Consider the following 17,808-nt stretch of genomic DNA (forward strand, 5'->3'; position numbering starts at 1 on the left):
ACTTACTTTTGTCCTTCAAACTGATGTGTCCAGCCATGCTGGCAGAAAGCCGAACCTTGTAGCCCTGGGGAGGGAAACTGGAAAAATCACCCTTACTGAACACTGGATATGCCTCCTTGTTTTTTGCCAGAAAAGTCAGAGATCAGCAACTGACGCTGCTCAGGCTTTGCCATCAACCTTGCTTGATAATTCACACACAAATCATTTCCAAAATAACTACCAGACTTATTGAAAACAGCTTTAAGGGATTCTTAATAAACAACATCCCAAGTTATGCACAGCCTTGAGCTTTTACAGCCTCTAAAGAGGCTTTTTGTTAAAAATATTATGCTTCCAGGAGCAACTGTATCACTTTCTTTCAAATCTTAGGAGATTACAAAGGAAAACTCCTAATTTCCTATGGTGATGTCTTGACAAATGTCAACATTTATCAGCTGTTAGAATAGGTTTCAAAAAGCAAATGGACACGAACAAAAAAGTTATATTTGCTTTTTATAAAGCAGATTGATATTGCAAAACCACTCTCCAGTGACAGACTGATTCTTGCAGAAGAGATATTGCAGGAAGAACCACTCCCTAGCTTTTAGCAAAGCTGGAGCTAAGCAAGTGGAGCTCTAGACTTGATGCTCGAGCTAGTTGATAGTGAGATGCAGAAGTTGTTGAAAATGGGTAGAAGTGATCAAAAGCAGCTCCCTTTTTGTGCACATGCATCCCAATCCATGTCACCAATGAGGAGGAAAGTACAAAGTAGCTGATATAAACCTATGCGGTCTAAATCCTGTAGCCAAGGGCCTAGTTTGGGATCTTCTGCTAGTTGCTCCTACCTGGCTTTTCAGTAGCACCAAACCCAAATATCCGTGCCACAGCTGAGCCAGAACCCTGCTGAATGCTCCTGAGCTGCACTCAGCTCCGTGCATCTACAGGCTGAAAAAGCAGTTGCAGGACAAAAGCACCCTAAACCTCAAGTCTGTCCATTGGCCTATTTATTGTTCTCACCAATGGAGTAAAGAGGAATTGAGGGGCTAGAAATGCAGCTTATAAGTACGTCTTGAGTCACCATGCTGTTTCTTTGCTTATATTTGAACCTTGTATTTGCAGGCTTTTAGACTTAATGAGCCACAGCCAGACCATTTACGTGACACCAGTATCACTAAACTCATCAGCGTGGGAGAAAAAAGGCATCAACATGAGTTACACATAGATGTGAAGCTTTTCTGCAGAAGTTATCCGGTCAAGAACAATGCAAAGCATTGTATTAGGTGATTTCCTACATAAACCTTGCGTAAGTTATTTTTGTATCACTTTCCTGTGAGCTTTTCAAAGCTTAAAGCTGTCCTTAATTTAACATAACATCAAAAAATAAAGTTACCAGTACCAGCTTCCTTTTAATTTAACAAGCCTGAATCATCCATTGGTAATATCACTGCTCTTTCTGACAGTGACAGGTGACTGTGGCTATTGAATGCAGTCAGAATGCACTGACAGCTCATGAGCTCACACTGTATATGATAAAACACTTCTAGCAGTCATTATAGCAATTTGCTCGGTTTTATATAGATCACTCATAGGCTTAAAATATGTTCTCAGATAGAACAGAGGGGACAATTTGTATGATCTGAAGCTAAAACCCAAGGAAGGCCCAATAGAAGGTTGTAATGATGGGAGCAGCAGCACTTCAGCAGTTTGAGGAGCATGAGTGACTTTGGAGTGCAACCGATCGGTGGTGCTGGACAAGGAGGCAGCAGCAAGGCACCTTTGCTCCTTTCCACCTTTTAATCTACACGAAGAGGGAAGCAGGTACAATCCAACACAGCCTAATGCACAATGTAAGAGGATGAGATGACATTTTTTTCTGTAGTGTCCAGCGAGAGGACTAGTAAGACTACTGTTGGAGTACTATGGACTACATAGGACTACTATGTAATGGACATAAGCTGGAACACAGAAAGTTCCACTTAAACACAAGGAAAAACTTTACTGTGAGGGAGCCCAGGCACCGGCTGCCCAGGGAGGGTGTGGAGTCTCCTTCCTTGGAGGTTTTCAAAACCCTCCTGGATGTGTTCCTATGCGATCTGATCTAGGTGGACCTGCTTGAGCAGAGGGTTGCACTAGATGATCTCGAGACGTCTCTTCCAACCCCTTTCATTCTGTGAATCTATTAATCGCCTCAAAGTTTTGTTTTGGTTTTTTTTCCTGCTGCCTGTAGTTGCGATGCCACAAGCGCTCGCTCTTGCAAAGTTCAGTCACGCGTGCGGGGCCGGGGCAGCGGGCCGGGGATGTCACATGAACGGGGAAAGCGAACGGAGCGCCGCAGGGACGAGCCTCGCTCAGAAGGCGGCCGCATAGCCGAAGGGACAGCAGCCGCGCGGCAGTCGGCGAGCCCCGGCTCCCCGCGGCTCCCGGCCGCTCCCGCGGCGGGGCAGCCCGTGGGGCGTGTCCCGGCAGCCCCGCTCCGCCCCGGCACGGCACGGCGCGGCGCGGCCCGGCACGGGACGGCGCGGCGGGGCCGCGGCGGCAGCGGGCGGGGCAGGGCCGGGCCGGGCGGCGCGGAGCGGCGGGCAGCGCCATGGGGCTGGAGACAGAGAAGGCGGACACCCGCATCTTTATGGACGACGACAGCTTCCCGCCGAGCGGCACCCCCGCGCTGCCGGAGCCGGAGAAGTACGCGGAGGATGAGCTGGACCGCGACCCCCGCGGCATGAACGCCCACCTCCAGGTGCGCGCCGGGCCGCGGCCGTGGGGCCCCGACCCAGCCCGGCGGGGAGCGGGGAGCGGGGCGGGGCGGGGCGGCCGGGGCCGGGACTCGGCGGCCAGGCCGGGGCCCTCGGCGGAGCGGCGGCGGGGAGTAAGCCGGCGGTCCCCCCTCGTCCCAGCTCCGCTTAACGACAGACTTGCTTCTTGTTCCAGCTGGGGTTCGAGGACGTGATCGCGGAGCCCGAACTAACCCACTCCTTCGACAAAGTCTGGATCTGCAGCCACGCACTCTTTGAACTCAGCAAGTACGTGATCTACAAGCTTCTGACTCTGGTCCTTGCCATACCGCTGGCCCTGGTGGTGGGGATCGTCTTCGCTGTGCTCAGCTGCCTGCACATCTGGTGAGTGCGTTTGGTTGCTCCTGGGTGCGTGGGCTCTGCAGACAGCTCAGCAGAGTTCTGTAGTATTACTGCCAAACCATTGATTACATTGATTACAGTTGGTAGTTGGATTAACTTACATTATCTGCTTTGTTTTTAAAGGTAGAGAAATTAAAACAATGTTTTCTTAGTGATTCAGTTCCCTGCCTTGCTTTAACCAGCGATCTGTCATGTCTGTGTAAGCTCCTTGGGGCAGAGAGCCTGTTTTACCATTCATCTGGCACCAGCTGCGGTGCCTTCCGGCCTCAGATGGCTTCTGGAGTGATTGCTTGGGTTTCTTTAAATGGGCATACATATGTTGTTAAAACATATATATGAAATTAAAAACCTGGATGGAAGTATTGACAGTACTGACACCTTCTCAGTGCATCTCTTCCGTTCTTTTCCTCACAAACTGAAGAAAGCTTTTGAGGGCACAGCTTGCTCTTTATTTGCTCCTGCCACAAATCTACTGTCATTGCCTTGCATCTGGTACATGGCCATCTCTATGCACAGCGGCCCTAAAGTACTTCCACCTGAACAAAACCCCCTGCTGAGCTGAGGAAAGCTGCTTCTGGCCATGGCCCAGGTTCACAGGCAAATACAGTAGCCCTCCAAGTCACAGCAAACCTGGTAGACCTTAGAAAGAATATACAGGCAAAATATCAGGGAAGAGTACCTTGAGACCAGAAAGGCAGATGGTTGTGGAAAAGGAAGGAAAAGGCAGGGAAAAGAAGGAAGTTGTGGAAAGAACTGAGAATCCATCAGGCTACAGAGGAAATGATGAATTCAGATTATCTATATCATTCTTGCAAACCAGGGTTTTCCATATACACAGGGTTTGGGCAGAGTCTGATTTGACTAGTGTAACACTGGAATCAGGAAGTTGTTAAGAAAACAAAATACAATCCAAAACCAGACTCAAAGCAATACTGAACCTGTGGTTGCAATCTTGTGGCCACAGATTTCAGTTTTTTGAAAGTGCAATGGAAGTTTGGGTTGATGACATTGTCATGAGCCACTTTGAGAACTGATTATCTTAAACTTTGGACCATAAAGCTTGTGCAATATTTAAAGGACTTGCAATGTAGTCTAGAGCTGCCCACTTGCTACTCCTCAAGTTATAATGAAAATTGTATAGTGTGCCCAGATTACAGGTCTGTGGCTGTGCTCTACTGTTTCGTTTGGTGGGCATATAGATTTCTAGTAGTAGATATCTATGGAAGAATCAATTGATGCCCAATTTATGAAGACTGTAATAAGTTTCTGTGCTTCAGAGTGATCTTCTGGCTGGATTTCACAGCTTGGATACATAGATGTGAGTTTCACTGAACCAGGACTCAGGGGTCAGTTTCTATTAATGCAAGTAGTCTCCAGTGACTCTCAGGAACTCTGGGTTCTCAGTACATCTGAGAATATGCCTGTGTGTGGCATTCCATTTGAATAGTTTGCTTTGGCTTTCTGTGACCCACAGGCTGGATTTGTTCACATACGCAGGTGGTACTCACTGAGACTACGTTACCTTCTCTGCAGCTCTCCCATGTTCCAAATTCCATGTTTCTTGGGAGTTCAAAGTTTCTGTGTTTGAGAGGGTAGTACAGGAGCAGTACAGGTACGGGGACCCTAAACACATGGTACTGGCTCCAATGTAGCCCCATTTGATCTGAAAAAAGTAACTGCTTGTTTTGTGGGTGAGAGGAAGGGAATTCCATTATAAATCTGTCTTCAGCTGTTGAAACATCGTGGGAAAATCCTGGGCATGGCCTCCCATGTGGCTGCCTGCAGGAGGGCTTATCAGAGTCTCTCTGCTTCACTTTCACCATCCAAACCAATGAGATGAAGATGATGATCTATTGTAGGAGAATCTTTCCTGAGGCTAAATTCAAAGGTGTTTCAGCAGCTTTTGGAAGTGCTCAGGTGCAAAGCTCAGTTGATTGTCACATATGTTTGCAGTTTTGGGAGCACACTAAAAATCTGCAAAAGTCTGACTCATGGTTCCTTGTGCCTCAAGGACATCTCATGAGTTGCCCCCTTCATACCTTGTAGTAACTGTTGTCTTTTTCCAGAAAAAAAGATGGCTAAAGAAGAAAGAAAATATATGAGATTTCATGGAAAGCAAAAAGAAAGCTGAGTAAGAAATATATAGTAATACACTTGAATTTTCATTTTTAACTGTAAGGATGGAGCACATTCTGTTCCTGCTCTTGAGCTGCTGCTTGAGCCAGAATCCAGTTTTACACTACCCAGTAAGAATCTGGATGGGCTGAAATTGTACCAGCTAGCAGGTTGGTAACCTGTGTAAAGTTCAAGGAAGGCTACTTCTCCACATACCTTCTTCTGTCATTCTCACCATAGACTATACATAGCAGAATTTGTTAGACCAAGTTTTAACATCTTTCTTGTGAATATTTGCAAGCTTTTAAACATGTCCCTAGATTGAGTTTGCTAAGGTTATTTGGGTTTGAACATGTGTAGACTACTGCTGGTTTACCAGGCAGCACGTGTGACATCATCTATTTAGTGTAGCTCATGTACTGATTCTTGTTCCAAGCCACATGTTTGCCACCCCTTGGAAACTGACACTTGAATCTCATATACGCTTTGTTGTAGTCTTGTCTGAATGGTGTTCTGCTATGTTCTGTATTTATGCTAAGAACCAGTGGTTCATTTGTGGATCCATAACTTGAGTCTGGGATCTGAGATGGGTCCTAAAGCACAAGGATTCAGCCTGCTTTATACTCGTGTCATCAGCTGGAGCAGTAGGTACTGCGCACTCTGCTCAGCTTGAGCTTCCATTCACGGTGCTAAGATGTAGCCAAGGACTTACTCATCTAGAAACAGATATGGACATGCATCACCTCTTACCTCTTTCTCCACAAATCCGTTTACATAACTTATACTCAACTCCAAAACCATCTACCTACCGGCTGGCTGAAATAGACACTATGGTACAGTTATGCCACGAAGACCCACCTTATGATCTGGTGTGGCCTTGATGCCTCTTCTTTGATGTCCAGTATATATCCCTTGGCATCTGGAGAGGAAGTAGGTAGATATAGTCTTGCTTCCTTTTTAGTTTTATCTTTCGGAGTCTACCCAGGTCCTGGGATATAAAATGATTAGTTTTAATGCACTTTGTACACTATGTATGGGTCCTGGAAGGTGTTGGTGATTATCTCTTGCCTCACTCATAAATATCCCACGGCTTAATGCAGCGCGACAAGAAGCTCTGCAACTGCCAGGTAATATGAAGCCATCTGTTCACAATGTTTGCTGTTACTGTAGACACTTTTAATTAAAAATCATGATGTAGTATATTTGCATACTTGGAATTAGGTAAGCTAACTACTGAATGATACAGCATTTGAAAGATAGCATTAAGACATGTCTGAGGTTCCATTTTGAAAAACTTTCCAGGAGAAGATGTGATTCTTCACTTTGAAGCAAGAATTTGAATTAATATTGAATGGCTACTCTGACAATGTTCCCCAGCTCTGTGAAAAGCTTTGACCTTATCAGTAAGAATTAACTTGTACTCTTCCAATTTCCAAGAGGTATTTGGGTTTTGATCACATTCCCTCAGGGAACAGCAGGAAAAAATTAATGTGGGGGGAAAAAAAAAAAAGTAATGTGGGATAGCAAGTCTTAAAAGATTATAGAACATTTCCAAAAGATTTTGATATTTATTGTATTTAACATTGTCAAAAGAGGCCGAGTACAGGTACTATGTGAATGACATCTACAGTAGTTGCAAGTAGTGAGATCACTGCTTTTCCAGCCTTCCCTACTGACATCCTGGCAATTCACTACATCTCTCTGTGAAAATTCTGCACAGTGTGGTATTTGTTTAGTTTGTATTTTGTGTGATCCTGTTGACAGAGGGTCCAATAGAACTGTCAGCTTTTCTGCATCTCTCCAGTTGTTAGGTTTTTTAAAATGATTCTGTGAAAATGCGGGCCAAATTATTTTTAGATGATAGCAAAGGACCAGTGACATGGCCTTTATAAACTAACTGGAATGGAAAAGGAGTGAAGTCAATAACAAACTGAGTAGCCATTTCTGGTGTTTTCCCTGTGTTGCTTGGAGAAATAACATTTTTTCCCCTTTGCATTAATGAGGTTTGTCAACTGTATTCTAACACATGAAGCTCTAATTTTATTCTCTAGGAGTTACCCATTCTATATGCAGTGACACTATAGGTGATTATAAAACACATATACTGAGTTAATTTTAAAACTAGGTGCACGTTAGTCCAGCAATACTAACAGTTCTATATGGTGATTATATTGCTGGCTGTTTCAGCAGAGACAAAAGAAGAGAAGGTTTTAGAAAAACTATTCTTGTTCAAATCCATCTGGGTTAGCTTAGAGTGCAGCACAGACATACCAGTATTTGGCTCCCATTGTATGATAAAAGCTGAGAATCCAATTAGATAAACACTGAAAATAATTCATTTCGACTCTTCACATTTCTAAGCTTCAACTTTTTTCCGAATGTGACAGGATTTTTTTCTACTTTATTATTCGGATTGGAACTCATTGTAAATACACAATAGTTCCATTTTTTTTTTTCAGACTTAGGATGAAATAGGAAAATAAATCTTCCCTGTTGATCCAAACAAAGTCAGTGAGAGTTCTGCAGTGGAATTATGTGGATCAAGACTGGCACCTTAAATTTTGAATGCAATAGCAAACTAGAACAGAGTTTATCAAAAGAATCTATAGCTTCTACCTAATTGAGGAAATAAATGGATTCTATATGGCACAGAGATGTTTCAAAACCATGCTCTAGTTCTATTTCAGCATTGCATACATTTAATTTGTCTGTACCCAGTGAAGAACATCCAGCTTAGTGAAATGACATGATGTTTCACCCAGAAAATTAAATCAGGAGACAAAATAGTGTGGCCAGTGATGATGTAACCACTGGCCTGTGAGCTGCCCACATGTGCACTTCCGGCTCGCCTCCGTTGTCAGTATGCTTGGCTTAAGCTACCACTAATGACATTGCTTTGAAACTGGGACATGTGGAGAGCATTACCAGATGCTTACTGCTGCTCTAGAGGTGAAAGCACAATACTTTCAAGCATGCATCCTGAGTGATTAAGAAGATCTTTCCCCTGACCGGTAGCATTGACCCAATTCTACATTGGTTTCTCATGCACAAACCTCACAGGATTAGCAAGATCCCGGTTTTCTGAGGTTTGGCATGTCTCTGTATTACAGTAATCCAGTGTAACTAGATACTGCTTTACTGTTTCTGTTTTATTGTAGGAACTTGTAACAGCAATGTTATATTGGTAGAAGGGGTGATGCTCATGTGCATTTGTGTGTGTGAGGGATAAAAGAAGCACCCAAAGTGACAGAAGAGCCAAGAACAGATTGTAAAGAGCACTGTTCCCAGTCTGGGGAGTGTGATGTTGCTATAAAGTCCCTGAGGATCCACTTGGATATGCCCACAGTGTAAATGAGTCCTTAGCAGATGATTCTGCTCCTCAGCCACAGTGGGATGGCTTCAGGGTTGCAGCATACAACATATAGCATTCCATCCAGTGGCAGGTAGAGAACAGCAGATCTTCACCCATTAAATGGCATGTCCAAAAGTCAGCATAGCATTACCAATGAAGAAGAAGAGACATGACGAAGAGAAAGCTGTCCCTGGTGTTGCACCCAAATGATCCTGGCCAGAGGAGCACCATGTGAGCACCATCACAGCGCTTCTGCATGTGTAAGTGTGAGGCTGTGAGCAAACCAAATGGATGGAAAATGAGCACAAGAGTGTAACATCAACTTGCCTAGAGATTTTGACTTATACAATCGCTTCCTCTTCCTTAAGATCTCATGCTTGTGTTTGGTTATGCTGATTTCCTTGGGCTAGAGCTTGAGTTCTTTTCAAATCTTCCATTTTCTCTTCTTACAGGATTGTGGTGCCTTTTGTGAAAACCTGCCTCATGGTCTTGCCTTCGGTGCAAACTGTATGGAAAAGCCTGACAGATGTTTTCGTCGTCCCATTCTTTCAGAGCCTGGGCCGGTGCTTTGCCATGGTCAATATACGCCTGGACCAGGAGTAAACATCAGGGATGCCACACTGCTGTAACTGTAGCTGGTGTGTTATATCTCTTTGCTAACATAACATACAAGCACTTACCATTCATTCCAAACTGTTAAATTACAATGGCTGGTTTAAGTGGGAACATGCTATTTTTAACAAAACTCATGTATTTTCAGGGAGATCAGTTTAAGAATAAAGAGGCAGTTTTCATGGCTCACTATTTTAACAAGAGAGTGAACACGGAGTGTATTGGCAACACTTTATTTTAATGGTACATCACTGCTAAATTACAGGAGAATTCTCATGAAGGCTTAACAGCCACCACAGTGATGCATATTGGTGGTGTTACTATAAATATTTCAATAGCTGTGACACTAGCTGAAACTAATCATAGGGTTTTCCTATCCACTTTACTGCAAATCCAGCAGTAAAGGGATCATTTTTGGTCCTCACTATGCAGAATGATCAACTCAGTCTTTTATTATCCACAGTAAAAATGAATTGGACTCATTGCCTAAGCATACAGAGAAAGGAACTATTGTGTAATTCTCCAGTATTGGGAAGGAAAAGCTCCCTGGAAGTTTATCTCTTAAAATAAGGTGTTAGCCAATGATTAGGAACATCAGCTAATCTGTATATTTTATTTAATTTGAGGTTAACTTTGCTGTATATTTTGTACCTTTGTAAATGGCACTTGATGGGTTTTCTCTGAAGCATTATTTCCGTAGTATTTTAATTCTAACCAACATATTAGGCAGCAAGAGCGAGACACTGCAAAAAAATACTTCAGATAACTAAAATTTAAGTTTCTAAATTATATAGATTTTTAAGTGTTGCTGTGCAATTCTAGTATATTCGTTATATATGGTTGTGTGTAAAAGCAAAGATTTAAAGTGTTTTCATACAAGACTATGCAAGAGAAATAACTGTTTATGAGAGATGTTTTTTATTAAAAATAGGGTGTAGTAAATGCAACCCTGCCTATTTCTGTGTATTGTCTGTGTGAACACTGTGATATTTAAAATGATAGACACTATGCTGGCACTTTAACTAGGTAGCAACCTCTCACAGAAAGCAAGTGAGTGTAAGTGGTATCCTTGTCTAATTCTCCTCACCTATTGACTTGATTCTCCATGTTGCTTAGCTGCTGCTTTAAAGTCTAACCCATAAAAAAAGCCCTTCTTCCTTCTGCACCTAATATAGCTTTGTAAACCAGAAAAACAGAACGTATGCAGAGGTACATTGAAATTAACATTAGCCTTCTGATGGGCTCATGCTGCTGTTTTCTTTAAATCCCGAAGATAAGTTGCAATTGTAAAATGTTTGTATGATTTAGAATGTTATTTTCTAAAATGATATCACAGATTTCTTATCAAACAAAAGATATATAATAAAATCATAGAATGTCAGCTTTTTCCTATTTTCAACTTCATTTTTTTCAGGTTTTTCATTTTTTTTTAAAAAGCTCTTAAAATGCTGAACTGCGGCGAGTACTGTGCAGTTCTTCCAAAATATGGGAGAAGGAAAAGAAATGGATGAGCATCAATATGGTTCCGCCATTACTAATCACATTTAACTTATAGCAGAAAATGATGTATCTCTGTGTGTAATTAAGCCCATACAGGATGATTGCTTTCTCTGAAGCAGGTCTCTCAATGTGGAATTTTGGCCACATCCAAAAAAACGCTTGATACTTTTTTCCAGGCACATGCTTTATTTACAGATGAGCCACCGAATTTTCCTGGTCTTGTTTCTTGGTCCCCAGAAGCTCACTGACATTGTAGATTCTTTGTACATTGAGAACATCCCCATACATTAAAGATATTTATACCATTTGTGCCATTTAGAGAAGGATTCATACGGCTTTTCACAACTGTATCTTAACAATTGGTGCCCATGGAAGCTCCTGTGGAGGTTTTTTTTTTCCCTTCTGCAAGAAGTTAGCTCGCTGTTCACATGTGCTCTTCAAGATATCTTTCTTGTGTTAAGAATGGAAATATCTCTTTTGAAAATAAAAATGGGTCAGGCTAGCCTTGAATTCTTTTCAGGGTTATTTTCTTTTACAACGTCCAAGGATTTTTACAAAGAGATTTTCCATGGAGAAATAGCTCCTTGATGAAATAATTTTTTAAAAGAAGAAAGAAAATAAATCAATGAGTACTAGTCCTTGTTTCTGAAAGGAGCACTATAAAAGCCTAGGCTTGGAGAGAACTCAGATCTGAATCCAAACTTTGAGAAGGAGGCCATTCCCTAGAGAAAAAGGTATCATTTTAGGTCATGCATTCTGGAATATATGCATTCTTAAATAGCTTACTGAAGTCATCAGGCTCAGGCTACCACAGGCAATCACACAGTATGGTTTAATTTGTTTCTTATTTATAGTTAGGCTTGTCATTAGTTAGTTCTTTTCACCATTACTCTAGCTGTTGCAAGACTCAAGTGAGCTTGTAATTAAGTAACTGAAGCTGTTAGTTTCTTACTTATTTTACAGCAGTGTCTATCTATGAAACAGATGTGCTTTTATAAAGAAAACACCAAATGGATGATTAGGCTTAGGGTAAAATATCAGATGCTTGGCAAATACGCTTACTTTGTTCAGGAAAGTAGTGGAAGGAAGCATGAATATATAGAGACTATCAATACTCTCTGGTGTGAGTCTGCTCAGGGCAACTCTGGCTGGCAAGTATTCTTTTTTTTATGTATTGGACAGTTCTGACAGATATCCTGAAGGTCTGCCACAGCTGATCCTGTCAGCAGCAAACAAACACTCTGGGGCACAGGGTCTGAATTAGCACTGCTACAGAATTGATCTTCAATGTAGAAGTGATTTCCTTAACTTTGACTCAAATTCATTTGAAATATGGTCAAGCCATGCCAGATAATCCCTTAATGGCTACTTAAGAATAAGAATTAAGGCAAGAAAGGAGTCCAGAAACTTACTCTCCTTGTCTGCAATAAATGTAGGAAAATTTACACCTGATTCAGAGGCATCTACTTTGATGCATCTTCTATTGCTCCATGGAATGGGGAGTTTCTGCTCTTAAGAGTAGTTTCCCTCATCCCCTCATTAGGGTCTGTCATGCAAAATATTTCAGCATCTCATTCTTCACAAAGACTACAACTAACACACAGAGCTAACCCCAGATATGTGTTTATAGACTTTTTTGTTTTAATTCACAAATAAATTTAACTTACCTCCTTACAAGAGCTATTTCATACAATCCTTCTAATCTAACCCTAGAGCTTTTATATTTGTATCTTACCTTTCCCCACCCTACTTGTTCACTATATAAATTGGAATAAATTCTTCACAGAAATTTTGACCTGCTAGTAAATAAGGAGCCTTTTCCCACCTATCCAAAATCCTCACTTAGTCATGCACTGACTGAAAAGTTCAGAACATCCCTGGGACCTCAGACCACACACTCATATTTACTGGAAGCCAAAGAATTGTAAGTCCATTATTTTTACAGGGTGTGATCGTTCCCCCACCTGCAGAGATAAAACTATTGCTCTTAAGCAGTAAAACTCTTTATACATGGAAAAAATGCATGTTTTGGTTTGGTTGGGTTTTTTGAAATAAAAATGCAAATGGAACAAAGTCAACCACCAGACTACCAATGTTTGGTAGTACACTGTGCTCATGAAAATTAGAGCTGAAGACCTCCAGTAAGTATACTGAACCAGCAGTTATGCATTAAAAACTGAGGCACTTTCTTCACGCAGGGGTTTACAACTGAGGGGAGAATTAAGAAAGGCTAATTTTAGGCTAGTAAAACTAATCTTCCTAAGCTTATTGTGAAAAAAAAAAGAGAAAATGTCTTCTGTAGAGGAAATTTAGAGGAGCTAGGTTAGGTTCCTGCTCTGAATCATCTTCCAAGGAAGACGCTCTGCGCTGATTAATGCAAAATGTTTGGCTTGGCTTGGCTCTTTTCCTCCGCTACATAAAAAGTTGTCTTTGCTGCAGAAATTGGGAAGGCCTATGGAAAGAACGAGAGCTTCATGTATGTAGTGGGGCAGGTTCTTCTCTACACACTTCTCTCACAACTTGAGGACAGGGGTGAGTGTCACCTGTGCTAGGTGTTTGGTTTTGTTTGTTGTCTGGCTTCCCCCTCCAACTGCAAGTGGGAGAAAAAAGAACCTCTTCACAAAGCACTGAATCAAATCGTACTTTAGACAGTGGAATAAAATTTAGAGATTCACACTTTTATTTCAAACTGGGAGGAATGCTTGTTTACTTTTCCAGCTGCCTCAATTCAATAAGAGCTGCTTTTTCACCCCATGTACCTACCTCACAATGAGATTCTTAGACAGCAAAGCTTGGTGGCAAAAACTCCCATCCTACATAAGCCTCAAGTGAGTATTTAAGTCCCATTAATGAAATAAGTTCTTACAGTCTGATATTTCTGTAAGACACATGAACAGTTAACAATATGCCAGTGAGGCCTCATCTGCAGTACTGTGCCCTGTTTTGGGCTCCCCAGCTCAAGATGAGCAGGGAACTTCTGGCTCAGCACAGGGCCACTAAGATATCAGGGGACTGGAGCATCTTCCTTATGAGGAAAGGCTGCGGGAACTGGGGCTGTTTAGTCTGGAGAAGAGGAGACTCAGGGAGGATCTCATAATATTTACAAATACCTAAATGGTGGATGTCAGGAGGTTGGGGCATCCCTTTTTTCTATTGTATCTAGTGACAGGACAAGGGGTAATGGGATGAAGCTGGCACAGGCTGCCCAGGGAGGGTGTGCAGTCTCCTTCTTCGGAGGTCTTCAAAACTCACCTGGACACGTTCCTGTTTAGCAGGGGAGTTGGACTAGATGACCTCTAAAGGTCCCTTCCAACCCCTACCGTCCTATGCTTCTATGAACTGGTAGAATGGTACAGAACAGTGTTGACATGAACCAATGTTTATGGTCCAGCTCACTATTTGACAAGGAATTTGATAGTGAAAAGGACTGAGAAGAGAGTGACTTGAATTGCACAAGGCCTGGAAGAATTAAAGCTTCCCATATACTTGCCTTTCCCCAGCCCAGGCAGTTTCAAGCTGTCTTGATCGAGGCCTACAGGGACTAGCTGTAGTAGATGTTTACACCTACCGCAGGTCTGAGATGAAAGTCAGGCAATTTCAATCCAAAAGTATAATCCCTACCCAGCTGCCACCCAACCTGGTACATGTCTAAACTCAGAAGGCACCTCCCTTTCATGTAACCTCACCTAGGTACCTACAGTTTTACTTTGGTCATGCCCAGAACTGCCCTTGTTTGAGCAACTTGGCACCTTATGTACATCTAAACCCAGACAGAATCCCAGAAGAAGGGAAGACAATGCTTTGGACCTCTTAAAATACACTTGCTGCACATCAGCAGAATAGAGCTCTTACCAAAATACTCTTTCCCAGAGTGAATCCAAATGCATTAGCCCACCTCAGACAGGTAAAAATTGACTTTGGGTTGCTCAAGTATTGGATTACTTCTAGCCCTCAGGCTATTGTGAAAGAGCTTCCATGTTAAAAGAAGTCACTCCTAGCTAGAGGGTGTGAGAAGGAAGGAATGTTAAGAGGATCTCACCATCTCTCCTGAAATAACTACTCCTTGATGCAAGGAACAAACGGGTCAAAATAGCAAATGTATAGACAAAAGTACAGGCCTATATACTGGTGGTGAGGGGCACCCCTCTCAGTGGAAAAGTTCTGATCCAGTGACTTACAATTCAAAATACATAAATCCTCCAAAGACTAGGGACAGGATGACCATCATGAACCCTTCAGGACTACAAACCTGCAAATAATGGGATGAGCAAAATATTGGGCTGCATGTTAAACCCATCCCAACGCTTATTATCACCCAGCAAAGTGAGGACAGTAGCATGGCTGATGAAAGCAGAACTACCTATAGTTCTGTCAGCTGGTGCCTTCATCTAGCAAAACATCCAAAAATGTGCATAAAAGGATGCAGTTAAGCATTTGAACAGAAGACACTAAAAAAAAGCAATGATCTTCTAAACCTCAGGTTTTTTTAAGTGCTCTGCATAAGACAGGCTGCTTGCTGATAGCCTCTGTTATCTGACAGCCTCATTGCTGTTGAAACTATACATAAAGAATATCGTTTCCCAGGGCTGATTCTGATCTTGCTGACACTGGAATATATCAGGGGTATTGCTAATACCATAACTGGAATAATTATGCAAGCTTAAAAAAAAAAGGGGGGGGAGGGGGAGTGGAAGGAGAGAGAGTGTTTGACACCAGACAAAGACACTCAGTAAGCCATCATGCACATTCAGCTCAGTTTCATGACTCATTTTCTGACAGTTTTTTGAGGAATTTGTCCAATCCTTTTTTTTTTTTTCACTGGCTTCTGGGAAGAAATGTTTCCTACCCATATCAAAGCCTTTCCTCCTCTCAAAATGGAAAGAAAAGCTCATAACTTATGCACACTTTGCTCCATGTTTAAAGCAAGTTCTCAATTAAGGTAATTCAAGGCTTAAAAGTTCAGTTAAAGCAAGACTTTGAAGCAATAAAAACTGTTTAAAATTAGGCATAAAATGCCTAAGGCTGGTGTGATAGAGAAAGGCAGTGAGGTGGTCGGTCAAGGTAGCATGTCATCCTGTTCAACAGCTGACCTGGGCTGTTAAAGACATAGTAAAGCTCAAGGAGAAGATAGTCTGGGCGGCATTTCCAAGGCCAGCTCAGGTGTCTATAGCCCCTGGCAAATTTAGGCCACCTCTGCATTAAAATTCATTCATAGTAACCGAGAAGGCAACCAGAGCTTTTGCACTCTCAGAAGGTTCCTGCAGGCCTTTACAAGGCCCTTTCCATCTGAGCTATACTATTTCTCCGTGTGCGATGGATGCTCCTTGCAGAACCCCTGCACTGCATCGGTGAGAATTCTCTGGCTGTGAGGTTTGTGTGCATTTCTCATACAGCAATGCTGGAGGCAATGGGCCGTGGCTCTGTCCCCATCCATCTCTGCAGGTGGAACTTACCCTTCCTCACAACTCATGCCATTGTCTGTAGGCTGTCTTCTTGGTATTCAGGATCAAGTGAGCAGTGCTGAGGTTCATCAGATGTGCTTTCATTGATGATGGATTCTCACGAAGTTTATAAATTCCACCAGCTTCATGGATTATTCTAGCTGCTAGTGTTGCATGATGCAGAGGGGGCTGTGGTTCTACAGAAACCATTCCAGAATCAATTTGGCATTTCAAATTAGCAATTTTTCCCTGTTATTCTTGAGAGATGCAGAGCTACTGAATGATGGTATCAAAATCTTCTGATTGTAACCTTTCTGGTTTCATCCTAAAAACCAAAAGCTGTCATGTGAAGTTTTTTCAGATGGGTTAAAAAATTGTAGAGACTATATCCTTCACTCTATGTCAGACTCAAATGCGTAGGCAGACAAAGATATTTTGATGATGGCCTAAGTGAATTCTTGCATCAATAAAAAAAGTTACTGTTAAAAATTACAACTAACTTGGAAAGCTGGAAAACATCCATCCAAAGTGTTTGTTCTAAAGTTTATGAGCAATGTAAACTCTTAAAGTTCACCGCTAGCTGTTGACCGTGTCAGTACTACATGTCCATGTGGACGGCATTTTCAACAGGTGCAATTATTTACATCTGTGCAGGCTATAGCCATCTTAGCCAGTAGCTTTTTGGAGGTCATTTCTCTATTAAATTGTCAAAGCCAAATGTACTGCAGTTCAGAATTTTCTACTTCTGTTGCTGCAATTCTGTGCTAAATGGCATAACACTAAGGTCACTATTTTTCAGCTAATGTTATAAATCTTTCATCATGGTCTGATTTCCTAACAGAAAACTAATAGCTGAAAACACTAAAAAAAAGGGAAAAGTAAAAAGAAAAAATGGACAAACTAAAATTCATAGTTTACAGACATATAGTGCCATTGCAGCCCTAACCTGAGCCATCTTGAATAGAATGATGAATCCTTACAGCTTTTATACCAACATATGACCCTGAGCTTACAAAAGACTTTGAGAAGAGGGCAAGGCAAAATGTCAGTGTCCCACTGCTCCTCGTTAAAAAGTGAATCCCAGTGGTTAATGCGCATGGCAGATGTGCATGGGTCAGTCTCCTCCCGGGAAAAATATGGCACAGTTGAAGTGCAGGACTGTTAAATATTTGCATAGTTTTGAAATGAACCAGTTGAGAAAATCTCTTTTTCTTTATCCAAAGGATGTCCAAGTTTCCACAATTGTTTCTGAGGCAGCGATGACTATGTGTAAACTATTGTCAATGCCGGGGGCGGGGGGAGCCTTACTAACGCCTCGCTCGCTCCGGACGTGAAATACAACTAAAGTTTTCCATCTCCTCATTGCTTCCTTGCTCCCCCTAGCCCCCCGCCCGGGCGGCCCTGCCGTGCCACGCACCGTCGCTCCCCGCAGCCCAGTAGCGGCGAATCGCTGTCGGGGGTGGCGGGCGTCCAGGGCAGAGAGGGCAGCGCAGAGAAGACCCGGACCCTGTCCCTATCCCTTGCGTGCCCCTGTCCCCGCGCGTCGCGGCACAACCGTCTGGGACCGGGCCGCCCTGCTTCCAGGTTGCCGGGGCAGGGCTCCTGTCCCCTCCCACCCTCGGCGGCTCCCAGCCACACTTTGATACGCCGGGCCCTACCGCGGCTTGTCATCCAC

General features: G+C 42.7%; 1 protein-coding gene across 1 annotated transcript; it reads left to right on the forward strand.

Annotated features, from left to right (window-relative positions):
• The first annotated feature begins 2,509 nt into the window (after positions 1–2,509).
• CAV2 (caveolin 2) lies at positions 2,510–10,139 on the forward strand. Its single transcript, XM_062017614.1, has 3 exons — positions 2,510–2,716; positions 2,908–3,095; positions 9,033–10,139. Exons 1-3 carry the CDS (start codon positions 2,567–2,569, stop codon positions 9,181–9,183), a joined length of 489 nt encoding a protein of 162 aa, XP_061873598.1. The 5' UTR covers positions 2,510–2,566; the 3' UTR covers positions 9,184–10,139.
• The last annotated feature ends 7,669 nt before the right edge of the window (positions 10,140–17,808 follow it).

This window comes from Colius striatus, chromosome 1 (assembly GCF_028858725.1).
Source record: "Colius striatus isolate bColStr4 chromosome 1, bColStr4.1.hap1, whole genome shotgun sequence".
NCBI lineage: Eukaryota > Metazoa > Chordata > Aves > Coliiformes > Coliidae > Colius > Colius striatus.